The sequence below is a fragment of the Ambystoma mexicanum genome, chromosome 7p, assembly GCF_040938575.1.
Source record: "Ambystoma mexicanum isolate Mex_15411 chromosome 7p, UKY_AmexF1_1, whole genome shotgun sequence".
In the NCBI taxonomy this organism is placed as follows: domain Eukaryota; kingdom Metazoa; phylum Chordata; class Amphibia; order Caudata; family Ambystomatidae; genus Ambystoma; species Ambystoma mexicanum.
This window is the reverse complement of record NC_090939.1, coordinates 165,993,283-166,016,575: the sequence shown is the minus strand read 5'-3', so window position 1 is coordinate 166,016,575 and position 23,293 is coordinate 165,993,283. Positions and strand designations below refer to the sequence as shown.

The window sequence follows — 23,293 nt, the reverse complement described above, 5'->3', positions numbered from 1 at the left end:
AGTCTGAGCAGTCGCAACAGTCACACTGCATCCATGGCCAATGCTGGAGTAAAAAACCCTGAGATTTCTACACTTGACTAATGCTTGCCTGCTTAGGTGTGATCCACACTCGCCCATTCAAGCCACACGTGCTCAGCTTCCACTACTCTTCCTTGGACTGCAAGGCGGGCGACAGAGCATAATGGAGTAAAATCACATGCATCTCGGCAGGCTTGTTAATGGCAGGTCTAATATGGAACTAGGGATTATGCATACCCCTCATGACATCTTCCTCATTGCACTTGTATAGCACAGCTAATCACCAAAGGCATGAAGGCGCTAGACTGGAAAACAGAAACTGGAATTACAGAGGGATACAATCACATGCTGGTGGACACTTGTCCCAATTAAACATAAGACCCTCAAGATGATAGCGGTACAGGCATGGTGTGTAGGATGGAGGCACGGGATCAGCTTTCCCCCACTAAGACGAATGAGAACCAAAGATTTGCCAGATGGCCATGAACCTTTCCTTCTGATAATTGCAGACAATGGTATGGCTAAAACCCTCAGACAGGCCATAAAGGGCCTCTTCACGGGTTTGGTGGTAATTAGGCAGTAGATCCGCTAAATTACCACCAAACTCGTTTACTGTTACCGCCACTTGGTGTTATGGGTGTACAGAGGAATCCATGGGGATTTTGCTGGAATTACCACGAGCGGTAAGGCTGCACTTTTTTTTACCTGAGGGTTTACCTTCAGCATGATTTTGGGGGTAAATCCTTCATGTTAAGGTCAAACTCAGAACTCGGCGGTGCAGTGAAAACAGAGGCAATTCCATTACTGCCAAAGAAAAGTGGCGGTAATGGAATTACCACCACCTTTTTACCACAAGGCTGAACTCGTGATGAGGACTAAAGGAAGTTGCCAGACACACAATCAAGGTCATATCATGAATGTGAGCTGCCTAAAGGGAAATGTGTATCGCGGTAGCAGCATGTGCACTCACGTGGTTACCATGCCCTCATCATTTTGGAAATCTTACCTCCTCTGCAGTGAAAAATGGCTCGGCCTCAAATTAATTTTCCAGCAAGAGGCACAGATAATGAAGTATAGGGGGTATTTTTTGACTCCACGTCCAAAATTCGAATCCTCAATTGAAGAGATGCAACGTGAGCATGCCAGGGCTTGCTTGTCTGAAAGTCAACTTTGTGCCTACTGTCCAGAGTGCTATTTACATTGAATCTTGTTTGTTTGTTTATTTATTTATATAGCGCTCCGGACCCGGGAGTAAAAGGGCGCTAGTACAAGTTACAAGGCACAGTACATGAAAGTTAGCAGAAATACTTTAACATGGGTTATATACAGCAGGTACAGGCAATGACAGTACAGAACATCCAGAAGTGACATAATTGCAAGTACAAAATATGCAGAATATAACTAGGTCTGGCTTGGAGGTAGACTTTTGGTCAATAGCCAACCAATGGCAAGTTTCCTGAAAGACTGGCAGGATTTGGCCGACTTAATGTTCAATGGCAAGGAGTTCCAAGGTTGGGAGGCGAGGACAGTGAAGCTCGAGCCCCCGGCTCTTTTGGAGGTGAATCTGGGCACCACGAGACATAAAGTGTTGGATGATCTGGTAGTTCTGATGGAGGGCTTCATAGTACATTTGTTAGTTAGGTAAGGGGGGGCTAGGTGGTGGATGGCTTTATAAGTGAGGCAGAGAGTTTTTAGATCGATTTTTTGTTGAATGGATAGCCATTTGCATGTTATTCTGGTAGCAGAGATATGCTCTCGCCGTGGGATGTTTAATGCTGCTCGTAGCGCATTGTTTTGAAGGACTTGGAGTTTGCTGATAATAGCTTGGTTGGCCCCTAGGTAAAGGCTATTACAGTAGTCTAATTTAGATTGTATACTTAGATTGTATTAGAGCTCTAGCTAACGTAATGCAGCTGTCAGTAGATAGAAATGGTCTGCCGGCTCTAATTAATTTTCCTGTATAGGCAGTAGCTGAGGCAGTCGAATTGACTTGTTTAGTGAGGTTGATATTGGCATCGAGATAAAAGCCAAGTGTTTTCACATTTTTGGCGACAGGGATGGTGTTGCCATCAATGATGATTTTGGAATAGTTGGGGCTCAGTTTTTGTAAGTTATTCGGTGAGGCAACAATGAGCAATTCAGTCTTCTCGTCATTCAGGCATAGGCCATGTGTGGCCATCCATGCCTGAATGATAGAGAAGATTTCATTGATCATGTTAACATCAGTGTTGTGATTGCCTGAGATCGTAATGAGTATCTGCGTGTCATCCGTGTAGTTTGTGTAGGTGACACCCAGACGATCCAGTTTATCAAAGAGCGGCTTTGTAGAGATATTATATAGGGTAGGGGAAACACATGAACCTTGTGAGACACCACAAGTGATGGGGATGGGATCTGCTGCTGCCACAGGGGAGAAGACCCTCATTGTTCTGTTGGCCAAGAAGGACTGTATCCACGTGACAGCAGAGGGGGAGAAATGGGCGGCAGAAGAGAGGTGGTTACAGAGTATTTTATGGTCAACCAGGTCAAAAGCTGCTGAGAGGTCTAGGAGGAGTAGGATGGCGGCCTTACCCTTGTCTGTAATGTCGTCAATCTGACTTTTGAGGTCAACAAGGGCAGATTCTGTTCCATGTTGAGGTCGAAAGCCAGATTGACGCAGACCGAGGAGTTGGTTGGACTCTAAGTAATTCTGAATTTGCAGGTAAGCAACTCTGTCAAGGATTTTTAACAGGCCGGGAACGGTGGTAATGGGCCTATAATTAGTAGGAATGGCTGGGTCCAGGGTCTGTTTTTTCAGGAGAGGGAGGAACCATGACTGTTTCAAATTGTTGGGTACTGAGTTAGTGGTGAATGATGCATTTATAAGTTTGGAAATGAATGGGGAGAGGTCTCTAGCTGCATCTTTTATAATCCGTGCAGGGCAACTATCCCCTTTGCAATTTGACGGTTTGAGAGAAGTTATAATTTTTTGCACTTCAAGTGCGGTTACCTTTTTGAAGGTGAAGCCAAGGTTAGTATTGGCGGTGGTGGGTAAGTTGGGGGTGGGGGTGTTGGAAAGTTGTAATCTTTTGTTTTCAATTTTCATATGCAGGCTGGTGATTTTGTTTGCAAGGGCATTTTGGATATTTGTGCACCATAGATGGTCCTTCACGGACATGTCTGTCGGTGGATTGGGGTTTTCTAACTCCTTCAAGATAGTGAATAGTTCTTTAGCGCTGGAGCTAGCATTACTTATTCTTACATTGTAGGCTTCCTTTTTTGTACGAATTATTTCTTTTTTATATAGGGAGGATGCATTCATAAGATTAATTTTATGTTCCTCTGAGGGATTTGTTTTCCAAAGGGTTTCCATTTTGGTTTTCTTGTTTCTTAGTATTTTAAATTCTGGCGTGTACCACGAATTAAGATAGGCTCTAGGTTTACCTTTACGTAGTTTAAGGGGGGCAATGGTGTCAATAGCTTTAGACAGAGCGTTGTTGTAGGTGTCTACTAGTAGGTTTGGGTCCGATGTGTCAGGGATCGAGTTGAGGGTAGGTAGAACCAATGGAATGAGGGCTTCTACGGTAATGTTGCACTTATTTCTAGTCAGACATGCTGGTGTGGGGGGGGAGTGTATGTAGTGTGGGTTGTTGGTGCTGATGTCAAATAATAGTAGGTCGTGGTCGGTCCATATCAGTGGTTGGGGGTCTTTGCAGATGATGTTGCAATTATGTGCAACAAGCCAGTCTAGGGTTTTGCCTTTCTGATGTGTAGGTAAGGTGTTCAGTTGAGTGTAGTTGTGTTCGCAGAGGGCGTTGGCAAGGGAGGCTGCAGGGGTGTCGTGAGGGTCATTATATCCCAGGTTGAAGTCACCTAGAATAATATTTTGTGAGAGAGGTTTGGATTTCTCTGCTATGAGGGAAGTTATATCTTCCTCAAAGGTACCTGTGGGTCCAGGGGGTCTGTATATTAGTTCCAAGGTGATAGTATTATTAGGGGTGGTTTGTATTTTAACGGAAAGGTGTTCAAAAGAGGTTAGTAGAGGGGAGGTAACAGATCTAATGTCAAGCGAGGATTTAAATATGAGCGCTACACCTCCTCCGCGAGCATTAGGTCTGTCGGCCCTGAGGATAGAGTAGTTGTCGGGAACCGTAAGGGTTAGATGGGGACCTGCTGCAGCGTGAAGCCAGGTTTCTGTGTGGCAAGGAAGTCCAGATCTTCTGAACGGGTGATGTCAGCGATTTCAGTGGGGTGAGCAACAAGGGATCTGACATTGAGTAGGGCTCCTTTGAGTGACCCGGTGTTTACATTGGTCTTTTCATTGGTGTTTTTGATTGTGGGAGTAGTAGGTATTTTACTAGGTAGGGTGAGAAGTCTGCAACCTAGTCTATTGTTGCGGGTAATGATGTTAGGATGTTTTTGGAATTCGACCTGACCCTATGTCACCATGAGGGGTCTTTCACCCTTTTCTATACCCTTATTTGACTACCTGATAAGTCCTGTTAATAGTGCTCCCTTTCCAAACATCCCACCCTCCATCCTCTCCCTTATTCCTGGTTGTTTGCTAGTGAGTTGCTCTTAATTACAAAATTAAACTTACCACTATTATTATTATTAACATTATTACTACTAATAAACTCATTGTGCTATTAGCGTTATAAAAATATTCTTTTTTTTTTAAATGACTGCATTTTAAAAATATTACTATTAATATTCATTATTACATACTATCATTGTTGGAAAGTGTTTTTTATTTACACAATTTATTCTATTTTGAATTTTGAACTATTCATTTGTTTATCTGCACTGCCATCTAGTGTTGAGTATGTGAATTTCCTGTGGAAAAGTTGGCTGTTAAGTTTGAAAAATATGGATGTTGTTCATTTGAAAGTGTCACTACATGCATTCCCATTTTGAAGACGACTTTTGGACCCGATACATATTGTTTTACTTTCGTGATTCTAAAAACATACAGGCAACCTGTGCATTTTGCAGGACCTTTCCACCGGTGCTAATCTTTCAGCATATTTGTGATCCCATGCGACAAGGAGTTGAGCCAGATCTTATAATGGTCCATCTAACTCAGTGGGCCTCATGTACAAAGCGTTTCCAACTGCGACTGCGCCATTGTAAATCACTTTTGCAAATCAGGCCAAGAGGCTATTAACACCAGGACTGGGGATGGCTGTGGAGAAAGTTGCCCCTACTAATACGCTTGAATCGGTGTCCGTCGTGTGACAGTTGAAATGATAAGCATTTCTACATTTTCTGCAAAAGTAAAGCTCGGTGGATACGGAAACTGGCTCTTTGTTTCTTCCTGTGGGTTTTCTATGAAGTCATTCTACAGGCTCCTTCCTGCCACCTCGAAGCCCCTCCCCCAGAGGCGTGCTAAACCCTGGAATCTGATTGGCCACCCCAGGTGCCACCCCATGGTCCTAAACTTTGATCATTATGTGTGTGTGCGCTCGTACTTAATGCCACCCCTGCATAAGTCAGTGCCCCACTTCAGCCACCCCAGTCAAAAGAGTCTGGACACGCCACTCCTCCCCTCAGTTATGATAAACATTAGGAAAACAGCAGCATTTATAAAATAAAAAGGGATCAGGTGCTCCCCCCTTGGCAAACTGCTGCATAATGAAAAAAAAATGTATATTAGCAACATCGTTTTGGCACGAGAATAACTCGCTATGTTGATTGTCAAGCGTTTATTGACCTCAATAGCCATTTCCCCCCAAATTATGGACTTGCCCTGTTCAATGTCCGGTATTGACCATTGACACAGGGCACTTGGAAATGGCTTTTAAAATGCCGGGGCGTAGAGAGGGTAGGGCCTGAGCGGGCAAGGCCCACCCAAAATCTGTCAATGCCCACTCAGTAGCACTGTGTGGGCATTCGCAGATGTTAATGTCACTGCGTTGGGCCGAACTACCTTAGCTTCAGGCCCCACTGGTTAGACAATCCTGGGTAGGCCTAAACTTCAGTAGCACTGCCCCTAGCAGCTATTCTGCTTTTAGGCCATAACACGAGTCTTAAAGTGGCCAATCAGACAGCGTGTGGGTGAAAGGTCAGTAGAGAGAATATCCGTGGACTCCTGGCTGCTCCCATTACTTGAAGTGTTCTCTCTTCCTCGGTCCTGGATTAACCTATCGGGCAATAGGGCAATAGTCTAATGGAAACCCCCACAGGCCGCCTCAGGCCACTTTTATGGGCCAATGTTTGCCAGTTGGATCCCCTTATAGCATAGTTTTGACCTGTGTTACCGGAACACTATAAAATGCACGTGTTCCCCTCAAAATGCAGTGAAAGTACCACTCAAACGGTTTCCATTGAAAGGTCCCACATTGGGATGCACATGAATGCTCAATGTTTTGGGGTGCCCCTATTTTAGACCCTTGTCCAACCTTGCCTTTCTGTGCGTCTAAGGGTTCAGCTACGCTCTTTGTGCATGTTCATGCGTTCTTTAGTAGCGCCTAGGCACCTGATTAGGCACTATGTTAGTATTAGTCCCCTGGAAAGACATTGAGCTTAATGAAGGGCTCGCCGCTGTTTTACTCACTGGAGCCTTGGCTTTGAAGGGACCAGACACTCTGGACACAGGTTGTCTGTCTGGGATCCACCAGTGGTTGAGAGCAGGTTGTTGTAGCCACGTGTGAAAATAATTGAATTGCAATTTATCAGAGCACAAAAGCAATTGGTGTACACATTTTGGATTGTTCTATTGCAGGTACACAATACAAGAGGAATCCTCATAGATTTTGATTAAACACGTGTGATGGAAAGTGAAAGTAATTTTTAACTTTGCAATATAAATGTGGAACAATAACAAAGTAATCAGCTACTTTTGATCTTAAGTGCCCGGCTATTATGCAAGTCTATGTAAAAAGGACGAGCATACTCGTACTTGGCACTTAAGAAAGTAATCAGATTGTGAGTCTGGATGACGGTTGACAAACGTATTTCAGTGGACTGTAAATGGCGTCTGGCCCCTGTAGCATAAACGGCTAAGGGTGGTGATTCTGAACTCATGTACATGTCAAATAATTGATGCGTTTTGCTCTCTTCACCCTGCAGCGTGCGGCACGCGCCCCCAGTTCACGTCGCGCATCGTTGGCGGGAACGCCTCTGCAGCGGGGCAGTGGCCCTGGCAGGTCAGCCTGAACTTCAAGGGCCACCAATTGTGCGGCGGATCTCTCATAACCTCCCAGTGGGTTGTAACAGCTGCACATTGCGTCTATGAGTAAGTACCCTTCATTAACCCTGCTGAACAGGGATTTATTTATTTATTTAAATTCTTATAATGCGCTGCATGCCCATAGGCCTCAGACTGCTTCAAGAGAAAGATGGGAGAGATGAGTAGAAAATTAGTCAAATCTATTCAGGTACATTGAAGAACAGAGTCTTCACATGTTTCGTAAAGACAGAAATTGATTGAGATGTTTTGATGTGTTGCGTTCCTGGTTACTAAACCAGCAGTAACCAAATTATTACAACAAATCCTGGATGTTTTGCAGGCCTCAAACTGCTGATGGCTATGAATCATGTTGGTGTTTGAGTGTCAGATGTACAGAAGATGTACGGTGGGAAGGACCACCAGAGGGGCCCTGCGGCTCAAGTCAAGTACACACAGGTGGATGGAGTCCCCCACTTTTTTCAGAAGCCCCCCCTTTTTTCACAGGGCACCTTGATATGCTAATTACTGGTCACACCACATTCAGTTGGTATGCTAATGAGTCCCTCCACTTTTCTTTTTCGGACTTGACCCCGGTTAAAGTAGTAGAAGGCCTTTAAAAGTCTGGCTTCTAGACACATTTTTAGCCGACTTTTTCATAACACTGCATCCCATACAGACATTGATATTGGCGTTGTGGTTTTGCAGTGTTATTAAAATAGGCCTCATTCCAGGTGTTGGCGATTGGGTGTTATTGCACCAATGGCCTTGGTATGGGCATGGGAAAGTCATATAGGCACTACCTGGCCATAAAATGGCAACAGCTGGAAAACTGAGTGTCTATCTGGGCATATGAGAGCAGAGCTTTGCCAATGGCTATACACAAACCAAAACCGTTGGCTCTGCCACTACTTGTTTATTAGAAGGACTTAAGTGCAAGAAACATATACATTACGTGGCTGAAGGCAAACTTGGCAAAGACAGCACATTTGAGACTGCAATTAAGCCATTTACCTTCAGCGAAAATAACCCTGTCAGGCCAAATGTTGATGTTACTGCTTGATGGAGCGAGCTCAAATCGATCACAGGAGGTTGTGCTTTGGGTGGGAAGGGTCAGGTAGTGGGTGGGTCTGGCCATAGGAATTAGCATGGCCTTGGGCAGTGAGTGGTTGGGTAAATAACCAAACAATACTCAGAAGCTGTGTGTCCCTCCTCACATGGCATCTCCCTCATAGCTGTACTCCAATGCAGTTTCTTTAGTGCCGCTATTCGAAAAAAAACTAAAAAGAGGACACAAGGGAAACCTCCATCATATAGATCGATATCGATCCTGGATGGGGCCTTGGAACTCTTTGGCAAGATAATCCACCTCACCATGTTACACGGTCTTACGAATACTCATTATTTTTTGCGACCTTGAATTATGGCTTTGAAGTGGAGCTATGAATAAGAAGGATTCAGAACCTAATCTGATCCTAGGTGTGCTGCCCCATGGTCTCCACTAGGAGCTGCTCAAGTTCATTTCCGAAATTGTTCCTTAACTTTCAAAAACCACTCTGTAGTCAATTTATAAAATCTTGAAGATTGTCGTTCTCTTCTGTTTTATTGCTGAGGCTTGGGCATCATGCAATCAATCAGCGCCTACAACTTTGTATACCAATGCATTTCGGACTTCAGTCCGTCATCAGGGCTCTTAGCGCTTTCTTTACAGTTAAACATCAAATATGTTATATATAGAACACATTGTATATAACGGGAAGCATAATATAAATATTATGTCCATATATTTTGAATATTAATTCACATTTGCCCAAATGAAATTGATATATATCATACCCAGTCGTCATATGTATATATGGCATTAAGTCATCAACATTCAATTCAATTCAATATTACATAGTTCACAAATAAATTCCACAATTATTTACAGAAAGAAACATCAACATCATGAAACGTTTTATCCAAATGTTAAGGTCAGATTTGTCACAATTATTAAATAAGTTAAATCATATTAAAAATATACAAAATTATAGTCACATACCCTTGTTGTTGTGGTTCGCCAGTTGTGCATCATCATTAGTGAGCAAAAAAAATAATACATAATAGCATATGAGTATTAGAACCAGGTGTCTAATTGTTTAACATAATAGCTTTCTGGGTATATCATGTACCTCGTAGATTGCTGTAACAACCTCCCTTTTGATACTCGGTGATGCCTCGTCCTTCTCCGTATATAATAGATCTGAAAAGAGTTATCGTATCATTTAGTATACCCCTATGTCTAGGTTTAAGTGTGTTAATATATAGCATCTGACCTCCATTACTTACCTCTGACCGCCGTCAGCTATCCCTTTGTTCACTTTCGCGAAAACCTGCGTCCTCGTCAGACACCGGTTTTCTATGTTTCTATTGTGTTGCTATGCAACCCGCGCGTGCGTGAAAGCATCGCCGGTGTTTACTTACTTGTGCCTCACTCGCGCCGGCTCTCCTGATCCCAGTCTCTTAAAGTGACAATAACAATGTGCACATAAATGTTCTTATTGTAAACTCAACATGCTTATGTTATATACTGCATTTTGCAATTACGAAGACCCGTGTTCTCGTAAAACGCCGGTTTCTAGTGTTTAGGTATGTTGCTACGCAACCTGCGCGTGCGTAAAGGAATCGCAGGTGTTTACTTTCTTGTGCCGTGCTCACGTCGGCTCTCCTGATTCCAGTCTTTTAAAGTGACAGTATCAATACGTACATAAATGTTCATATTATAAGCTCAACGTGCTTGTATTATGTACTGCATGTTGCGACTGACCTGAAATAGTTGTGAGTTCCATTCTTTAAATACTTACAGTAGTTCCATTATAATTAGATTACTAAATTTGTAAGGACAATATTGCTACAAGAACCACATGAATATCTCATGAATATCATAACAGTTCCCCATTATGAGTTCAATCTCAATATTAACTGTACCCAAAGCTAATACTTCAAAGATGTGATTAATATTAGCATAAATATGTACATGCACAAACCACAGTCCTTACAGTGACCACTAATGTGGGAGTCCACGACAGGAAGATTCCTGTCTTGGGTCCCGCTCAATACGTCATACTGAACGGGAATGACCCTCACTGTGACCACTGCATCATTATTCCATCATTCTCAGCTTGTACCATACCAATATATGAGTGACTAGACAATTAATATCATTGTTCAAAGTTCACATAGTGTCATCCTTAGATCAATAAGCAACCGATATTTTTACAAAAAGCATGTATAGTTAATTTCTTCATTAATTCCACCAGGTTTCAATGAGTCCAATCTATCTATCCAATAGGATTCTTTTTGATTAAGTTTCCTGGACACATCCTCATGTCTGTCTCTCGGTATGATTACTTCCAGGACTTGAATCCTGATTTGGTTGATGTTGTGTTTCTTTTCTTCCCAACGTCTGGCTACTGCAGAGTTCTTATTATTTGTGCAAAGTGGAGCTAGGCACGGAACTGCAATGCTTCAATTTGCACTTAATTATTTCCTTGTATGTGGTGGGGGGTGGTGGGAAATGGTCAGTTCGTTTAGCCTTCGCCTTTGACTTTGCCCACTAACACCCACCGTGATAAAGCATAGAGAACATTGGAATCCCAAAGGCTATACTGGGGTCACCACACAAGGAAGCCTGTGCCAAATGAAGACATGGCAAGGATGATTAGCTGACCGACTCCTTGATGATAGAGAAGGACGTGCACACAGGATGCGTGCTGGTTCCACTTCTCCTTAACATATCCTTACACCAGTCTATGCCTCAACACCTCTGACATCAGTATGCAATGAAGACCTATGACATATTCGGGCACGCTGAACACAGAGCAAGTCTCTAGCACTCACGCCATCTCCCAACTCCTCTGTGCACCCATCCGCAAGGCTGACCTCATGGTTTGCTCTCTACCAGAGCATGGCCAGCCCTGCACAGCCTTTGAAGAAAGTGTACCTGGAATGCCCCTCTTGACCCTATAAGCATGGCAGCCCGAAGAGCCAGAAATGCAAGATGCCAGTCACTGTTTGGCCAGCCCACAGGATGGCCAGTGACATCTACATATGCAAACAACTATTCTCTCAGATAAGCATTCAAACCGTATACAGCTGACGTCTTCATGGATACAGGTGCCTCAACACTGATCATGCATACAAGTGCCTCAACACTGATCATGGATACAGGTGCCTCAACACTGGACCTGGTTGACTAATGATAATATCCAGCTGTGCCGACATCATAAGAGACACCACGACATAGTACCGTTAGCCACAAAGAAAACTTGCATCCCTGCACGAAGAGTTACACGAACACACAAGTGCACACACGAAGCACATGCTTACACTGTTCTGTAGATAGAGGACAGATACATATACATACTGTCAGAAGCCTTTCCTTTTCATTAGCAAAATGCAGAAATGCAGAAACGCAGAAATGCAAGCAAGCAAGAGATGCAGAGCAAGCTTGCAGCTGCTTATGGCAACTAACCATATGGAACTACAGGGTCGTATAAGGAACCTGGAAGAACCAAGTACCACTAAACCATAAGGAAATTATTCCAATATAGACATATAGAAATCATAGCATAACTATAGTAGAATTACATGAAGCCACAGGTCTCATACTGAGGGACGAAGGAAAACAGATTTTGTGGCACACTGTCCAGGGATGGTGCTCGCAGCCAAGGTCAGAGAAGAGCAGAACATTCCTGGCTCCAGGGACAGGGAGCCACCTGCAAAATAACAGACTAAACCCTCACTAATTGAAGACATGAAAGCTCAATTTCGTGGTCTTTACCAACGTCATCTGGCCGAGTTGAACAAGCCATTTACCTGCGGTGGGAAGAGGAGAAGTTGCCAGCGAAGCAGACAAGAACTGATACATGTGTTGTTTTACTATGTTGCAACCTGCAGGCACTCTCTAAGGCGAGGTGGTTATACCAGTGACAACAATGGGGACACACAGTCTTTCTCATCACCATGTTAAGGTACATAGAGCGCTGAGAACAGAGCTGGGTCCCAGGTCTCAGGAGACCCGCTCCAGCCAATCAGGGAACACAAATCCAGGGGTGGATGGCAAAGGGCATCGGCCAATGCTAATCCTGCGACCCTGCAACAATGTAATCGATAGTTTTTGGGGAAGGCTCAGGCTGAGCCACCTGACATGCAATAGGTGCCTCTATAGGTGCCGTCTATAGGCACTACCACCCCAGCCACCCAATAGTGTAAACTCTTAGGTTTTTAGGGAAGAGCCGCAACTTGTGACAACACATGCTAACAAAAACTCCTGACACGGGCTCAGGAGTTGTGATTGCTGGAGATTTCTTGTTTCCTGTATGACCCTTGTCTGTTATGGAAGATAAAGGACGGTTCTAACTTGCCTTTGGCTGAGACCTCTGTCTTTTACCGGGTTGGGGGGGGGGGTTTGTTGGGCCCTGGGTACTCTGTTGTACAGTGGTTGCGTAGCACAAACCCCGGTCCTCTGGTATACCTTTACACCTTATTTGCCAAATGCACACACGCATTCTAATCCAACTCCGTGACCTCCAAAAATCTGGACTTTGGTCCTTTGAGGGAGTTTCCACCAACAGAGCAATGAGACTATAATAATGGTAAAAGATGCTATATAAATGACCGCTACAATACAATATACATACTCCTTGGTGCGTATGGTACTGGCGGTAACCTAGGCTGCTTCCTTGTTTTGGAGCCATACGTACTGCGATAGTGATATACATTTGGAGCCATAGCGGCCTCGATATTGATATACAGTGATGATTCCGGACTGAAAGGATAGCTCACACTTTGTGCATTCACCACCTTTATGCAATGAGCAGGCTCCACGTTAACACTGATAAATAAATGGCAATGCATTTCAGCCTTAAAAAGAGCTAGCCTTCTAGGCCAATGAGATCGGCTGGCTGCATAATACATTCATGCAAAGTTTATGATTATTTAGGTATATTTAGGCATACATTTCAACTATAAGGCGAAATGGGAAACTCTTACTAATTTAGCTACCAAGTCGGACCAGGCAAATGGAAGCATTTTTTCTCTGTCAGTCATTGAATTTACACCAGTAGACCAAATCCTGAATTATATCAAAACAGTAGCTATAGCCACATATAGAACACGAATTAGGGGCTATGTGTCTCTTCAATGTATCCAGAATGTTCGGAGTAATTTCTTTTGCCAAGTACTTGGAGTACCAGGAAACCTGTTGTAAAGAAATACCTGCTTTGGTGCCATTATGTGGCATTCCTTGTTGGACATGATTGGCATAGAATGCTTTTAGCAAGATTTAGGCTAAGGTATTTTTTCTTCCACCTAACAGTGTGATGTGTCTAAGGGGTCAATGTGGGCCACAAATGTATTTATTTATGTTACCATTTACAGCAGTGCCTAAGCGTGAAGGCATTCAGGCCTGAGTTGCATTACAATAGACATTGACAGTACGTCCTTAGTGATTAACAGTACGTCCTTAGTGATTGACAGTACGTCCTTAGTGATTACAAAAGAAATTGACAGTGTGGTCATTAGTCGGCAGTCATGGGGGTAACAAGTGGGGAGTCCGGCGGTTGAGCATTCTGGCAGCCCCATGGTAAAGAGAACAGAAGAAATCCAAAACTTGGAAAGCTGCGTCCCCTGCACACTGTCAATGAGGCAATAAGCCCAAGGAGATGTAAAAACAGGTCTGACTGGTTTCAAGAAGACTTTTTGTGTATTCTACACACATACAGTGTATACAATTTTTAGAATGACAGTGATATGTAGTTCAATACATCCAAAGAATGACATACAATGATTCTGTTCGTTTTTAGTGGAAAAGATGTCTTCTCCTTTTTTATTATTTTCAGGTTGGCCCAACGCGTTTCGAGATTCATATTCTCTTCATCAGGGGCATAAATCTTCAATAATTCTTTCACTTTAATCTACAAATAATTGATCAAGCATTAATTACTTTTTACAGAAGGTCAAAAGAAGAATAATTAACCAAGTTAAATTACTTGTTATAAAAAAACAGACAATTCTTAAAGAGGGGCATCCCCTTACAAGTTCCTCAATGAACCTGACCTTGCTAGTGTACCATTGTTAAGAGTGCAATGGTATGATTCATGTTGTACATTTGGTACCGAAATATTATGTCATGTGAGACCAAGATTGAGAATAATGTAGTTTTAACAAGATTTCTACACATTAAGAACCTTTAATATACATGGATATACTATCTTGAGACATAATAATGCCTAGAAAAATTCAAATAAATAAATAGAGCCTGAATATTAAGCAGGGAAGAGATGGGGAGAAGGAGAACTCACTCTTCTTCCGGTAAGATAGTGGATAGAAGTCCACAGAGAGAGCAGTGGTTGCTGAAGGTAGTCTAGTCAGGAAACTCCGTTCTCCTATGGGAGAATAAGAGCATAAGTGCCTGCAGTCCGTCTAGGCTTAAGTAATAGCCCTGTGATGTAAAGGGCTATTACTATGTAATACTATGTCGGCAAGACAAACAGAAGGGCAAAGGAGATGAACCGAACACAAATCGTGCATCAGGACACAGAACATAAAATCACCAGTCTTCAGACATTTCCGTGACTCAAGACACAATGTCTGTCAAATGCGATTAGTGATTCTGGAGGTTCTACATCCCCTCAGCAGGGGAGGTAATCTACCTAAACTATTGGCCCAGAGAGAACTGTTCTGGATAAATAAACTTGATGCAATGACCCCACTGGGCCTTAATGAGGACTATTATTTAGTTCCATTTCTGTAAACATGGCTATTTTTCACATTCACACAATGCTTGCCTTAATAACTGATAAATTGTTTCTAGGATTCCCTGATTATAATACCTTTTAGGATGGTATTGACAATAGATTGTACACCCTTCCATTTTTGGGTTAGACAATTTGTACAGGTGTCTGTTCTTCTTTTTCTTTGAAATGTTGATATGTAAAAGTTGGATATTCTGGATAGTCAACATTGAATCACAACAATGCTCTCCAGTGTACTTGGATTGTTTTTATTGCAATGATCAAACCATTGTTCTTATCTTGTTCATTAATGCAACTTGAGCCGTTTACACCATTATTTTCTGGCAGTAGGCTGTTTATGTTTGACATGCAACATAATACCTTTTAGATTACTTCTCTTCTCTTTTTTTCATAGACGCACAGCAAATAGCGAGCCTTTATAACATTCTACCCGCACGGACCTGAATAGCGCGTGACAAGTTATGTTGTCACGTCTCGTTTACTTACCTACATATGAATTACAGGGAGTCGGATGACATGTCACTGACGCCGCCCGCGCATACGTATCCCTGACATTATGCCGCTCGGACGCGCGCAAGTGACGTCATGGTTGTTGTGACGCCGCTCGCGCATGCGCGAGTAGCATCACGGCTCCATCATTGAGTATAAATAAACAGTCCGTGGCAGATGCAGTCTGAGAGCTGTGCTTCCTGACCGCAATCCTGCCATAGACTGTTGCTTCTTCTATCATCTAATTGAAAGTAAGTTCTCTTTTACATCACAGGGCTATTACTTAAGCCTAGACGGACTGCAGGCACTTATGCTCTTATTCTCCCATAGGAGAACCAGCAACCACTGCTCTCTCCGTGGACTTCTATCCACTATCTTACCAGAAGAAGAGTGAGTTCTACTTCTCCCCATCTCTTCCCTGCTTAATATTCAGGCTCCATTTATTTATTTGAATTTTTTCTAGGCATTATTATGTCTCAAGATAGTATATCCATGTATATTAAAGGTTCTTAATGTGTAGAAATCTTGTTAAAACTACATTATTCTCAATCTTGGTCACACATGACGTAATATTTTGGTACCAAATGTACAACATGAATCATATCATTGCACTCTTAACAATGGTACACTAGCAAGGTCAGGTTCATTGAGGAACTTGTAAGGGGATGCCCCCTTTAAGAATTGTCTGTTTTTTTATAACAAGTAATTTAACTTGGTTAATTATTCTTCTTTTGACCTTCTGTAAAATGTAATTAATGCTTGATCAATTATTTGTAGATTAAAGTGAAAGAATTATTGAAGATTTATGCCCCTGATGAAAAGAATATGAATCTTGAAACGCGTTGGGCCAACCTGAAAATAATAAAAAAGGAGAAGACATCTTTTCCTCTAAAAACGAACAGAATCATTGTATATCATTCTTTGGATGTATTGAACTACATATCACTGTCATTTTAAAAATTGTATACACTGTATGTGTGTAAAATACACAAAAAGTCTTCTTGAAACCAGTAGGACCTGTTTTTACATCTCCTTAGGCTTATTGCCTCATTGACAGTGTGCAAGAGACGCAGCTTTCCAAGATTTGGATTTCTTCTGTTCTCTAGTATATTCCAGCCTAGATACCAAGGCTGAGTTTTTCTCCCCTGCACCTCAAATTCTTGTCTGAAGTTGTTTATCATTAAACATTATAAAAGATCTGTCTTTAATTGTCATTAACAATTTAGTGTGCAAGTGCATTTCAGCATCTTAGCCCCATGGTAAAGAGCCATGTTTTCAATTGTCTACGGAAGACAGAGCAGGATTGCTCAGATCTCAGGGCCAGTGGTAGTGAGTTCAAATGATTTGCTGCCAAGACTGGGAAGCTAGATCCGCCTGCTCTAGCCCGTCTAAATCTTGGAGTCATGAGGCAGTGTGCATCGGCAGTTCTGGTAGGTTTCATTAATTGTAATTTAGTGAATTTCTGACGGAGGTATGGTGGAGCAGAGGTTAAGAGGCACTTATGGGTGATGTCTTGGGATGTTAAGGGCGGCACAGGGTGCATTGTTCTGAATAACCTGCATTTTGTGGATGTTTCACTTTGATGTGCCTAAGAAGAGAGCATTACAATAGTCTAATGTCGCCCGGGCAATGGTGAGACAGCTGTCAGCGGAGAGGAATGGCATGCAGGCATTAATGATTTTTGTGTTGTGGGTGGTGGAAGACATGATGGCATTGACATGACGAATTAGGAAGAAGGAGGTGTCAAGGTGGACTCCCAGGGTCTTTACGGTCAAGGAGACAGGTGTCGGGGTAATTTCCTGGGGGTCGGCAGGGCCGTCTGCGGACCACCGGGGTTGGGGAGGCCCCAACTCCTCCTGCGTCCCAAAAGAGTATGAGGCACAAACAAGAGCAAAGAGTTACTGCTGTTTATTGCACAAAACAGACAGGGACAGGTTCTCAGAGCCTAAGTACCCAAGGAACTTCTCTCAGTGGTGATGGGCTCGCAGGCCCTTTTTCTAACCGGATGACGCAACTACGTGCGTCACCTGCGAAAACTAGCCCCTAAACCTAATGCTATCTCGGGTTTGCTCCCCGAGTGGTAGGGTCAGTATAGACCCGTATAGAAGGAAATGTTATTGCTAGAGAAGGGGTCAGGTGGTACGCTTGGGTCATACCTAAGAGTTGCTACATGAAAATAGTTACATGGGGAAAGTTAGTGATTGGTTGAACTATAGTGTCGTCAGTGGTTAGCCCCTTCTATTCTGATTAGTTCATACATGAGCCCCCAAGCCTGGGACCATCGCTATGCCCAGCTCGTGATGTACCTGGTGTTGGCAACAATGTGTGACTATGTGCAGTGGCGGACAATGGACAGGTCTTATTACTGGCTGTTGAGTGTCCCTTTCCCATCGCTGCCGGTGTCCAACTTGTAACTTCATTGTTGCAGTCTGGGTCCCAGAGGTGAGACCCCAGAGCTTCTCTGGTCCTTGGAGCTTGGCATCATATCAGGTTGGCCTGGTCACGTGTTGGGAAACCGTGGCTGAAGCAGAATTACGGGTATTTGATTTGTATTTTGGCTCCGAGGAGTGTTTAGCAGTGGCAGGTGTAATCTTGGCGCAGGGAGCGCGGCATGTAGATTGCAATTTTGTGGCCTTAGCTGTGAGGCTGTCGTCAGGCTTTGTTCTGCATGATCAGCACCTTGCAGCTCCGTCTGAGCTGGCCCGGGCCTGGGGACTCTGGTTTCGGCCTAACTTGGCCTAGTTTATGGGTGGCAGCATACAGTCCATAACATGGGGGTCGCGAGGGGTGACTTGGGTTCTTATACATTAGTCCATTTACAGGGTGACATCTTCATGGTTTTAGTAGCAAAGAAGCGTCTGCAAGCATACACACGAGCTCTTCTGGCATCTTGCGTTTCTGCCGCGCAGTAGCTAGCCTATGTGAAAAATAACAATGATGCATGTTTGTGAGCGTGAGCGGTCCTCTACGTCATAGCACTGAGTATGTTCTTCATGTGGGCTTGTGTGTGTCTGATCCAGGTGCTTGGTGGCATGTGTGTTCTTGTCCGTTGGCTAGGTCGTCATGTCATCTCTAACGATGGCGATATTGGTGGGTGACATCTAATCGAGTTGGTCCATATGGTCAGTCTCAGCTCCACCCGAGGTCCCACCATGTGCTTTGGTTGATGCGCAGCTGGCCTGGGTGTGCGGGGTGTGGCCATGGTGGATCTCGACATCCAGGGCAGCAGTCAGAGGGCTGAACTCATCCCCCGGTGGGTGCTTAGGTCGTGACGTCATAGGCCATGGTCTGGACGGGAATTGGGGGAAGGGATCATCCAATTTTCCCTCTTCAGTCCCCCCTCTGGTCGACTTGTCAACCACAAAATTATCCACTCATTTATCTCCCCTTACTCGCCATACCTTTGTTATTCCTGCCAGGTGTCTGTATCGGTCCACGTGATCTTCAAAGCACCAGTACATGTATACACATCCACCACTGGGCTTGCAATAAACCCATTTTCCAACATAGCTCTTTGGGTTTCATGGATTCTCAACTTTTATCGATGGCGGGTACAAGTCTGCTTCCACTATCTGTTGTCGCAGTCTCTCACGTTCCTTGATGATTATATCTACATGTTTGTCGTCTTCAGCGGGCATTAATACATGCATGCCTATCATTTCCTCTGCAGTATACTTTGACCTTGCCATCCATAACTTTATCCCCATCAGTGAAGCCATTCCCAGGATCATGCATCCTGCCACAACCTTGAGGCCATCCAACAGCCGTGATGGCATCCAGGACCAGATATAGGAAAACCAGCTACCATCCTTCTTTACTCCCTTTGCTTCTTCTTCCATCTTGGCATGCATCTTGGCCAGCTGGGATACTGCTGCAGATAGGGTGCCGTTGTCCTCGTCGTTTGCAGGAATGAACGTGCAGCATGAACTTCCAATGTTTGCACAAACACCTCCTTCCATTGCTGTTAGAAGGTCTAGCACATACCTATTCTGTAGGGCCACCATCTGTTTTGCCCTCAGTTCCTCTTTGATAGTGTTGAATCTGTTAACGGTTGAGTTAATCGTCATCATTAGCTCCCATCTTGTTATCTGTAGCCATTTTGCATTCGCATACGCCTGCACTCCTGGGTGTATCACAGAGGAAAAGTTGCTGCTTTGCAAAATAGTCTGTGTGCTGGTGGAATATCACTTAGTGCTGTCTCTGACCTTCCCCACAGGTAATTTCCAGTCAGTGGTTCTCCTTGTCTTTTTACTCTGGATACTTTATTGTCTGTAGTAATGTCACTCCTTGAGGTGGTTCCTGCTTTTTCCAGGGACCTTCTCTTCCTTTTGTTGCCTTCGTCCATCTCAGGGAAATTCTCCAGGTTGATGTGTTTTGCGGTACTACCTGGGATGGTACGTTGACGTGTACCATAGTACATCCCCCATTCCATGACTGTGGTAAGCTGTTATAAGCTTTTGTTCCACAGGCCCAATAGTGGTCCATCAGTACTGCTGTTCCTGCTCCCCCCTCAGGAATCTTTATTGTTCTTTTACATCCTTCGTTTACTCCAACATCAACCTCACCATTGTGCTGGTAACATAGTGTAGGTGCTGCAATGGGTATTATCGGAACAGGTTCCTCTTCTTTGTCCAACCAAGTTAGCAGCGCTGCACTCTTTGTCCACTCCTTGTACCATTTGTCATTTTCCTCTTGTACTCTCATCACTGATAATTTTGCCAATGTCATTACCTTGCTTCCTACTACTCCATCCACCCATCCGTTCTTTGTATATACTTTGCCATAGACTATTATTAGTGGTCTCTCCCAGCACCCTGGTTCACCTCCAACCTCTCTTGCATTCCATTTGCATGGAAGGTAGTTCAGTGTGACCTCTTTTGTGTCTCCTTTGTCCGGTCCGTCAGTTATGTATTGAAGTCCTTCCATCTGCTGCCAAGAATTGTCATACATTGGTAGGGTCTTGATGAAGTTGTCTTCGAAGGGGTATGTTGACCTTGACTTCCATCTTAGTGTTGCCTGTGTACCTTGAAATCACCTTCATGTTTGAAATAATGCTAAATATAGAAGGCATTCTGATGTTGCTGCTGGTACATCAGTAGCCACAAATGTTCTGGAGGCCCTCATGGCGTATGGGATCAAGGAGCACACATACCAGTTGTCCTTTGTCATGTCCTTACCAATTTTGAACATGTGTTTATACCACATGTTGTTGGAGACGTGTGCGGATTCTGTAAGATATGTGTCCACCCCATGTACATCTATAGAAACACTACGTTTACCTCCTTTTACGTTGGGTCAAGTGTTACTTTCTGTTCTCCCTGCAGCTGTGGTAGGGTAAATGTTAGTAGTGGGAGTTGCGGTCACATGAAAAGCGTAGTATGCCTACCAGACAGCGGCAGTTATCAGACCAGTGGTGAGAAATATCCCCAACATCTTCATTACATTTGCTATTACCACTGGCATTTCTATCTTACCTGTGCTGCCGTCCTGCAGCTACTTTACTTTAGATGATATAGGTGCCTGCCTGAAAATCTCTAGAAATTTGCGTTATTACTGTTAGTGTTTGTTATTCAAGCCCTATGTATCAAGTGGTTGTTCAAGGCCCAGGCGAAAAGCTCCTCCCACGCTTTCCTCACCGTCCTATCTCTCAAGGAAGGTAGTGCTGCTTGGAGGTGCAGAAATGATCGTACTATTAGCATGAGAAAAGCGTTATAATAGATGCTTATTCTCCTGGGCCTTAAGTACTTTGGCCTTATTATAATGTATACAAATTGGTGTGACAGTGATTCTGGGATATCGTCTGGGGGTAGCATTTGCCCCTGGGCAGTGGCGTATGTTTGTTATGAGCTATTTGCATATAATAATAACAATGCGCGATACCTGCATGTGCGAGACAAAAAAGAGAAGAGAGCATGCATGTGTTTACCCACTGTGGTGTATAGTACAGATCTCTTTGACAATGTTCTTCTTTTGCTGTTGGCGGGTGCTTTTTAGTTAAACTTATTTTTCCAGTTCTATAGGCAGTTTCCTAATTAAAATAATTGTATTGTTCTGGCGTGGGGGCGTATTTGGTCTGTGACCTCATGATCATGGGATGAGGTATGGGTGGTTGGTCGTTTGTGTCTTTTGAGGTATCTGGTGCTGTGTTGTTGTTAGTCATCGTTGCTGAAGCGTTGGCCCTGTTGCTGTAGAGATGGGGGCAGGTCTGTGCTTTGTAGTGCTTGATGTGGTGAATGTGTGTCCAAACGCCCTTATCGAACAATTTGAAGGCCCTATAGGCCACTTTCTGGACTGTGTGGGGCCCTGTAAATCTAGCGGTGTTCCACTTTCTTCGATAGTTTTTGAGGAGAACTTCGTCTCCTTCTTTCACTGTCCACTGTCCAGTTAGCTGCTGTTCCTCGCTGGTTGCTGTTTCCTGTTGGTCATCCATTGAATCTGTTGAGAGATAAAAGCAGCACTAGTAAACAGGGAAGAGACATACTCATGCATTTCTTCACCAAAAACAGAACTTGCTCCATGACAGTCACACATTGCCATTGATTGTGGTGTGAGGGGAAGTTATATCTGGTGTCCGGTCACCACCTCATGTGGTGTGAGGTGGTGGTCTGAACCTGGTTTATTCCTCAATTCAAACAAAGCCAGAGGAAGTCAATAGAGCCAGCTCTTTTTGGTTGTTTGTTTGGTTTTTGCTATTGCTTCTTTCAGGAGGCCGTTGAGGTGTTCACAGATGCCACTAGCTTGTGGGTGATATGCACAGGCAAATTTATGCTTGATCCCCAGAAGGGCAGTTACGTGCTGAAATAATTCATTGGCAAAGTGGGGATCGTTGTCTCTTTACCTCAAAACTTTGCAAACTTCCCACCTCGGGAAGACCTCCCTTACTAAAAATGTAGCTGCTCTAAATGCGTCTGCATGAGAGCACGGGCCGGCCTCAATCCAGCTTGAAAATGGGCATACTACTACACTCATGTATCTGTATCTTTGACATACGTTGATCATGTTGACGTCAATGTGTAGGTGCAAAAAGAGTCCTTCAGGCTGGGGGATTTTACCTTTGATCAATTGTAGAGAGTGACCGGCTGTGAATTGTTGCCATGTGAGGCAATTGCTAATGAAATTTGCAACGTGTGAGTTTAGCTCTGGGCAAAACCAGGATTCTTTTATTTGTGCTGCAATTACTCTTTCCCTGTATGAGTGGGGTGGTGTAGTTGGGCCAAAGCTGTTTTCAATAGGGCCAGGGGCATCACAACTTTCCCTGCATTATTCTGTCGCCATACTGCATCTGTGGGGGACATGGTGCATCCTCTTTTAACCCACAGTTCCTTTTCTGCCATTGTGGCTGCCACCTGCAGTTCTATAATCTGGGTCTCTGGGATGTGTGTGTACCCATCCTTCATTATCATCTGTCTTAGCCTCCCCTTATCTTTTTGTTTTTCTTGGAGGTCCCATATCTCGCCAAAGTATGCAGCATATTTTGCATGTGCGTCTGCTGTTTAATTACCTCTTGATATTCGATCTTCTCCATTTGTGTGTGCCTGACACTTTCCCAGGGCTACCTCTGCTGGGTATGTTATTACTTCTATTAGTTCACCCAGAAGGAGAGCATGTTGCACTGGAGTACCATCTGCTCTCCTGAATCCTCTTCTTTGCCACTTTATTAATCCTGAATGTACTGTTGAGGTGACATATGCACTATCAGAGTATATTGTTACTTTTTTCCCGTTGCTTTCTTCTAAAGCTATGATCAGTGCTGCTTGTGCTGGGTATTGTTGGGGTAATCTAACACATTTGAACGGAACGTGTGTCCAATCCTCCCTCAATCGTACTACAGCAGCTCCAGTTC

At 43.7% G+C, this 23,293-nt stretch overlaps 1 protein-coding gene across 1 annotated transcript in view; it reads left to right on the top strand.

Moving 5' to 3' along the window:
* The window catches only part of TMPRSS3 (transmembrane serine protease 3), a 185,589-nt gene that overhangs the window by 45,670 nt on the left and 116,626 nt on the right, over positions 1-23,293 (top strand). The window contains exon 4 of the mRNA XM_069637338.1: positions 7,069-7,234. Coding sequence (XP_069493439.1) covers positions 7,069-7,234 — 166 coding nt within the window. The remainder of the gene's footprint in view (positions 1-7,068; positions 7,235-23,293) is intronic.